Source organism: Triticum aestivum, chromosome 7A, assembly GCF_018294505.1.
Source record: "Triticum aestivum cultivar Chinese Spring chromosome 7A, IWGSC CS RefSeq v2.1, whole genome shotgun sequence".
NCBI classification, from domain to species: Eukaryota; Viridiplantae; Streptophyta; class Magnoliopsida; order Poales; family Poaceae; genus Triticum; species Triticum aestivum.
The window spans coordinates 692,900,223-692,908,102 of record NC_057812.1 but is presented as its reverse complement, the minus strand read 5'-3'; the positions used below and the strand labels follow the sequence as shown (position 1 = coordinate 692,908,102).

The 7,880-nt window shown below is 43.2% G+C and overlaps 1 protein-coding gene across 2 annotated transcripts; it reads left to right on the top strand.

Annotated features, from left to right (window-relative positions):
• Positions 1-492: 492 nt before the first annotated feature.
• LOC123149389 (uncharacterized) lies at positions 493-4,924 on the top strand. Of its 2 annotated transcripts, none has more exons than XM_044569042.1 (3): positions 493-943; positions 1,870-1,985; positions 4,653-4,924. In XM_044569042.1, the coding sequence occupies exons 1-3, from the start codon at positions 610-612 to the stop codon at positions 4,812-4,814; spliced, it is 612 nt and encodes a 203-aa protein (XP_044424977.1). In that variant the 5' UTR covers positions 493-609; the 3' UTR covers positions 4,815-4,924. The 2 variants fall into 2 exon arrangements, with proteins under 2 accessions (XP_044424977.1, XP_044424978.1); XM_044569043.1 differs by having other exon boundaries at positions 1,870-2,038.
• The last annotated feature ends 2,956 nt before the right edge of the window (positions 4,925-7,880 follow it).

Here is a 7,880-nt window from a genome sequence, read left to right as displayed (position 1 = left end):
TGACGGGCGCGACAACGCGCGGCATCAATAATCTAGTATGTTGCTGTAACATAGTGCTTTCTAAGACAAGATGAGTCAAGCTAATAAAGTCATCAATGATACTATTATTACTAGCAGACTACCCGTGTGTTGCCACGGGCCAACAAATGGATTTACTGAAAGACACTTTTGCCTGCTTTTTCTATGAGGGAGTATATTACTTTGCATTATGAATCCACTATGGCCAGCTTAAGTAAACCTTTGTACTTCTTTCTAAGTGTAGCATTATTGGAGGACTAAGAAAATTTGCATTATGAATCCACTATGGCGAGCTTAAGTAAACCTTTGTACTTCTTTCTAAGTGTAGCATTATTGGAGGATTAAGAAAAAAAAGTACAGATCGAGAATCGACACTGGCCGTTGGATCTTCCCACGGGCGCTCCACACCCGACACAGGACAGAGTACACACATCACCGCGTCCACCTCCCAAGCCACACATACAATAAAACCCTAGCCGCCGCACTCACGGGCTCACTCATCATTAGTTTAAGTGTGAGGCCGCGGCGTGCATCGGCGCCGGAGGTGCGCCGCTCACCCCGCCTCTCCGCTCGTCCCGCCCGCCGCGGCCGATGACCGCCCCACCCGAGACCGCGGCCACTCGAAAAAACGGCGGCGATGAGGAGGCCCGGCCCTTGGCGCAGACCCGCGCTCCCGAGCGGCGGCGGCGTCGGATCCGACCGCCTCGCGGGGCCAGCCCTCCCGTCCGCGCCGCGCCGCGTCGCCGCCGGCATGGAGGCCCGTGCTCGGGCAGCCTCCGCGGCGTCGTCGGCGTCGGTGCGGCGGCGGGGTCTTTGGGTACCGCGTGGCGGTGGACCGGCGCGGCTTCCGGTCGAGGGTTCCGGCGACGCCAAGCCGTAGATCTGAGCCGCCGTCTGCACCTCGTTTCCTCCATGTTTCGATCTGGTACCCCGCCCCACTACCTCATCTGTAAATGCAGTGATTGGGTCGGTCGTTCGCTGGTCCAGATCAGGGGGCGCTGCCTCCGACCAGTTTATCCCCACCATTTCCTTTCGCCAAAATCCTTGCCTACTATAACCATCCGGTTAAACCGCCTGCCTCCCAACACCAGGAAAGTTTGAGTTGTGTAATTTATAATAGAGTGTGCGGATTAGTACAACGTGGCATAGACAATTCAATGTCCAGCAATTTAGAATTTCAAATGCAGAGTACATAACATTGCATAGACAACTCGGTATCTGACGAAAGGAAAGTGGAAATTAACATAGCATTTCAGCTGTTCTGAACGCCTTGGACATGGGGTTTGGTTCCACGTCATCGAGTCCTTCAATGCCGCCATGCCTGCTGCCGCTCTCGCCTTCTTCTCTCTTTTTATTTTGTAACGACTCGAACATGGGGTTTGGTTCTACGTGTGGGGCATGTGGGTTTAAACCCTGGCGCTGGTGGGGTTGAAGCCTGACGGTTTGGGGCGGGTTTGGAAGGCGTATAAACCCGGCAGGGTCCAATTGAAGGTGCATATAAGGTAGGTTGGGATACAACCCTCACCGGGGCCAAAACCACGTGGTTTGGCCAGGTTTTGGTCGGGTCCCGGTGCGGGTGGGATTAAATGAACAAGGCCTTAATGGGTAGGGATGGACTCAATGACGCGAGGAATTGACTGGTGGCACTGCCAGAACCTTTACAATTACTTTGGTGACGTTGTGGTGATCGATAGCTATTTTCGTTGTGGAATTCTGCTTTTGCACGCCGGAGATCACCACCGCCACTGTCAGTGGCGGAGCGTTACCAACAAATATTGGAAACTCGTTATCATCCTCATCATTATCATCTTCGTCTCTGTCTCAATAACCTTGGCCCTCTTTGGTTCACAGGATTATATAAACGAGAGAGAAAACTGGCTCCAGAAGTTCTTGTAACCCAGCTCAAGTGGTTTCAAGCATTGCTTGGTGCATCTATATGTAAGAATTCACGGATCGTGGAGTATCAGGTAGAGCTGGATTTAAATTCCTTCATGAGCCCCAGCATAAAGAGTGATAAAAAGTGAGTTTTGTTTCTTCTCTTTTGATCAAATTCCCCATTCAGCCAAGTATATGGCTGATGCATAATTTGTTGCTTCAGGGATCTAAAAAATATGATTTGTATGGATCTGTACAACATTAGGGTGAATCTTTATTGGGTGGTCACCTATGTTTGCTATATCCATCTGTCACAAAATGATTAATTTCTAATAAATAATGACGTGTTAATTTATCTACATCTACTAATATTTCTTACATCCTTCACTTAGTTACATGATCCTAAAATTCTATGCAGTAGTTCTAGAAATTGGCAAATATTAAAGTTTTGAATCATAAAGTATATATTTTATTCCATGTCAATGAAGGTTCATTCCATTGGTTCTCTGCCTTAAGAAAGGAAACAACGTTTCCAGTGGCAGTTATAACTTGGACTTTGATAATTCTCTAGTTGAATCGGTCCTCAGACCAGTAGCTTCCAACTGCGACAACATTAGTAAGGGCAACTGCATTAGTGATCTGGTTATTACTCAAGAGAAAGCAATGTCAGAGGAGTTTTAGCAACAGTCTGAAGAGAAGCTGATTATGTATATGTGAGGAGAGTGTATATTCGGCAGCAGTATATTCGAGGAGAGTGTATATTCAGACTGCTGTTGAAGCTCATTTGGCATTGCTTTCCCTTGAAGTGTAGTCTCATTATTAATGCACTTGCCCTTAGTAATGCTGTGAGAGTTGGAACCTACTGGTCTGAGTTTCAGTTCAGCTGAAGAATTGTTAGACGCCGAGCCATGGAAAGGTTGTTTACTTTCTTAAGTAATGTGGGGAACCAAGGGGATAAACCTTGCTTGACATAGAATAAAAGATATGCTTCGTGGCACAAAGCTTTATATTCGCCAATTTTCTAAACCTACAACATAGAAGTTTAGAATCATGTAATTGAGTGAAAGATGTAAGAAATATTAGTATGTAGTGATCATTTATGAGAAACCAATTAATTTGTGACAAGCAGATATAGTAAACGTAGTGACCAACCTATAACGATTAACCCTGGTTTGTGAATGGTGCATGGCTTTATGATTAAGCTCAGTTTGTGGTTGCTGAACTGTGCTGTGCTGAATGGACTTTCCATTTTGGCGAGTCTTGTAGACTTGCTCTTAGCTGGTTATAACAACCAGGTCTAATAATCAAGAAACAAAATCTTGAGTCAGGGTGATGATGATTGACCATGGCTCAATATAAGCATGCTCTCGAGCAATCAAGGCACCTGTGGGTATTTTGATCATGTGCTTATATTAGTGGCCTTGTCCTTGGATGGTCATTTCTTATGAGTGATAACCAGGGCAGTTTCACCAATGTAAGAAAAGATTGATCTGGTGATGGACACACTGGGGTAAGGGTCGTATGATCGTGCAATGACAAATCTGAGGCCACTCAAATGCAGATCTGGTCTCAAGCACATTGTACCATGTTGTTGCCGTTCTGTATTTGTGTTTCGTGCATTTTTAATTCGCAGGATTTTAAGAACACATCGAAGGAGATAGCATACTCTTTTTTGGTTCATCATATATCATATGATTTTGCATGTAGACATTACTATTGATTGATGCTCTGCAAGATTCTGGTTCCACTTCCACCTTATTTAAGTTTCTATGGATGACCACAAATTCTTACGGATCCTGTCTGCCAAACATTACCTTTCCTTTTTTGGTTGATGTAATTTTTTTTGTTTGTATTGCTATTGCTTGATGTTCTGCAAGATTCTGGTTACTCCTAATTTTTTGGGTACTATTTTGGCTGTTGCTTGGTCATTTGATCTTTCCCTCCTAGTTCTACTCACTCTTTATTGTTTGTGATCATTTTGCTACTCTCCAGCGATACTTTTGGTTTATCTTCTCTTAAGTTTTTTTTCCTTGGTATAATATAATCTCTTTATGAGCAAGTTGCACTTTGTTACACTAGGAAGACTTGCGTTCAGAAAATTATTGGTTGGATGACTTGTTTTAATTAGTTTTCATACTATGTTTTTTTGTTACCTACAAGTTGCCAGTTGCAGCTATTTGTTCTCGCGTGCTACAAAATAATGATGCTACTGTTTTTTTTAGTGCTGGATTGTTAATGTAAAGAGTGACTGAGGTAGCATGTCGCATGTTGCTGTTTGTAACCATAAGCAAAGTGTTGACATTTGACAGCTTTGATAGAGTGGCTGGGTTAATCTGTGCCATCAAGGTGATATTTCCTTATTGCTTTCTTTTGTTAGTTGTGAAGATTTTCCCAATTTTCTCTGTTTGCCACTGAATTTTTTTGGATCATGCACCAGACAAAAGGTTGGTGAACTTTGAAGGATACATGTTTTTACTAGCTTCTAAACTTTTTTTTTGCTAAGCAAAGCCTTTGGGGTAATTATGTGTTGTCGCTGCTTTCTCTTTACATATATAATTTTGCTTTGCTTTGTCTTGCACTCTTTCTGGTTAGCTTATAACTGCGGCGGCCTTTGCCCATTTAGACGTACTCCCTCCATCCCATAAATATGAGTGTTTTTGACACTCATATTATGGCTAAGCAAATATTGGAACCCCGTTTGCATCATCATCTTTATCATCTTTGTCACTGCCTCAGTCACCGTCCTCTTTGGTTCACAGGATTCTATCAACAAGAGAGAAGAGGCTCTAGAAGTTCCTGTAACCCAGCTCAAGTGGTTTCAAGCATTGCTTGGTGCATCTACATGTAAGAATTCACGGATCGTGGAGTATCAATTAGAGCTGGATTTCAATTCCTTCATGAGCCCCCTGCATAAAGAGTGAGTCCTGTTTCTTCTCTTTTGATCAAATTCACCATGCAGCCAAGTATATGACTGATGCATAATATGTTGCTTCAGCGACCTGAAAAATATGATTTGTATGGAGTTGTACAACACTAAGGTGAATTGTTATTGTCTGGTCAACTACCTTTGCTATATCCATTCGTTACAAACTGATTGATTTCTAATAAGTAATGATGCGGTAATTTATCTATCTAATATACTAATATTTCTTACATCTTTTGCTTCGTTACATGAATCTAAAATTGTACGCTGTAGTTCTAGAAAATTGGCAAATATTAAAGTTTTGAGTCACAATGTATATATTTTATTCCATGTCAATGAAGGTTCATTCCATTGGTTCTCTGCCTTAAGAAGGGAAACAACGTTTCCCGTGGCAGTTATAACTTGGACTTTGATAATTCTCCAGCTGAATCGGTCCTCAGACCAGTAGTTTCCAACTCCGACAACATTACTAAGGGCATGTGATCATTGATGTGGCTATTATTGAAGAGAAGCAATGTCAGAGGAGCTTTTGCAATGGAACCTGATTATCATATTTACCAATTGTTTAAACAAAATTATATTTGGGCTTTTAAAATTTTTTTTGTAAAAACATTTGGTAAATATGATACTCGACTTATATTCAGACTGTTGAAGCTCATCTGGCATTGCTTTCTCTTGAACAGTAGTCTCCTTATTAATGCACTCGCCTTTAGCAATGCTGTCAGAGTTGGAAGCAACGGGTCTGAGCACCGGTTCAACTGAAGAATTATCAGATGCCGAGCCATGGAAAGACTGTTTCCTTTCTTGAGTAATGTAGAGAACCAAGGGGATAAACCTTGTTTGACATAGGATAAAAGATATGCTTCGTGGCACAAAGCTTGATATTCGCCAATTTTCTAAACCTGCAGTGTAAAGTTTAGAATCATGTAATTGAGTGAAAGATGTAAAAAATATTAGTAGCTGTAGAGTGATTACTGCATCATCACTTATCAGAAACCAGTTAATTTGTGATGAGCAGATATAGCAAATGTAGTGACCAACCTATAAAGATTAACTCTGGTTTGTGAATGGTGCATGACTTTATGATTAAGCTCAGTTTATGGTTGCTGAACTGAATGGACTTCTCATTTTGGTGAGTCTGCTAGAGTTGCTCTTAGCTTGGTTATAGCAAACCTTCTCTATAATCAAGAAACAAAATAAACAAAATCCTGAGTCGGGGCTATGATGATTGACCATCGCTGATATAAGCATTCTCTCAAATTCTCAAGCAATCGAGACACTTGTGGGTATTTTGATCATGTGCTTATTTTAGTGGCCCTGTCCTTGGATGGTCATTTCTTACGAGTGATAACCAGGGCAGTTTCACCAAGGTAAGAACAGATTGATCTGGTGATGGAGACACCGGGGGAAGGATCGTATAATCATGCAAAGGCGAATCTGAGGCCACTCAAATGCAGATCTTGTTAGATGGAGGTCAGTAGGTATCAGGAGATTAGAATAACCAATATCCTTTTCTGTTTAATGCAAAAGTATTGTTTGTATTGCTATTGTTTGATCTTCCACAAGGTTCTGGTTCCTCCTAAATGCAGGTTGGGCATGTTGTTTGGTCAGTTGTTCTTTCCGTTCTCCTAGTTGTACTTCTTTACGGTTTGCAATCATTTTGCTGCTTTCAGGAGATAGCATATTCTCGGTTGGTTCTTCAGTCATCTAATCCATGATCATTTTGCTGCTCTCAGGGGATAGCATAATCTTGGTTGGTTCATCATATATCATATGATTTTGCGTGTAGACATTACTATTGATTGATGTTCCACAAGATTCTGCTTCCCACCTTATTTAAATTTCTATGGATGACCACAAATTCTTATGGATAAACAATGCTTTCCTTTTCTGTTTAATGCAAAAGTATTGTTTGTATTGCTATTGTTTGATCTTCCGCAAGGTTCTGGTTTCTCGTAAATGCAGGTTGAGCATGTTGTTTGGTCATTTGTTCTTTTCGTTCTCCTAGTTGTACTTCTTTACGGTTTGCAATCATTTTGCTGCTTTCAGGAGATAGCATATTCTCGGTTGGTTCTTCATATCTAATCTATGATCATTTTTCTGCTCTCAGGGGATAGCATAATCTTGGTTGGTTCATCATATATCATATGATTTTGTGTGTAGACATTACTATTGATTGATGTTCCGCAAGATTCTGGTTTGGTCCCACCCGCCGTCGAGTCCTTGAATGCTGGCATGGCCGCCGCTGCTCTCGCCCCTTCTGTTTTTTTTATTTCGCAACGAGTTGAACTTGGGGTTTGGTTGCACGTGTGGGGAACATGGGTTAAACCCTGGTGGGGTGGAAGCCCAATGGTCTGGGGCCGGGTTTGGAAGGCGTATAAACCCGTTTGGGTCCAATTGAAAGCGCATATAAGGTAGTCCGGGATACAACCCTCATTGGGGCTAAAACCATGTGGTTCAGCCGGGTTTTGGTCGGATCCAGGCGGGGTTGAAATTAAACAAACAAGGCCTTAATGCGTAGGATTCAACAATGCGAGGAATCGAGCTGTGGCACAGCCAAAACCTTTATAAGAGCCTCTTCAGCAGCTGCCCTATTTTAGGGAACGAAAAGTTTGAGTAAAAAAATTTGGGCACGAGAATGCGTTTTTTTAGGCACGAACAAGCACCGTCTCCAACAGCGGCCCTAAAATTGGGCACAAAAGATCCAAAATTGAAACTACCGTCGTTTCTGAACCTTCAACTGTCGAAACTGAACTTGGTCGCTGCACTTGCCCGCTACACTGAACTTGGCCACTTCACTAGAGCTGACCCGACAGCGCAGCCGGCCTCAATCGAGTAGCAGCAGCCTGGCTGGCCGGCTGGCTTCCATCCAGCAGCAGCATGGGCGCGCGTGCGGCCACCAGTAGCAGCCCAGCCGGCCGGCTTCCATCCAGCAGCAGCAGCATGAGCCCGCGCGCGGGGCCAGCAGCAGCAAGCCGGCCGGCTGGCCTCCATCCAGCAGTAGCAGCAGCATGCTGGATGCCGCCGTAGCAGTAGCAGCACGCCGCTGGGCGGACGCGCGCCA

Bases quoted from the DNA above. Each gene is read 5' to 3' on its own strand.
- LOC123149389 (XM_044569042.1), top strand. From the start codon at position 610: ATGACCGCCCCACCCGAGACCGCGGCCACTCGAAAAAACGGCGGCGAT. The intron at 944-1,869 runs GTACCCCGCCCC...TTTGGTTCACAG, and splicing joins TTCCTCCATGTTTCGATCTG to GATTATATAAACGAGAGAGA. The intron at 1,986-4,652 runs GTAGAGCTGGAT...TTTGGTTCACAG, and splicing joins CACGGATCGTGGAGTATCAG to GATTCTATCAACAAGAGAGA.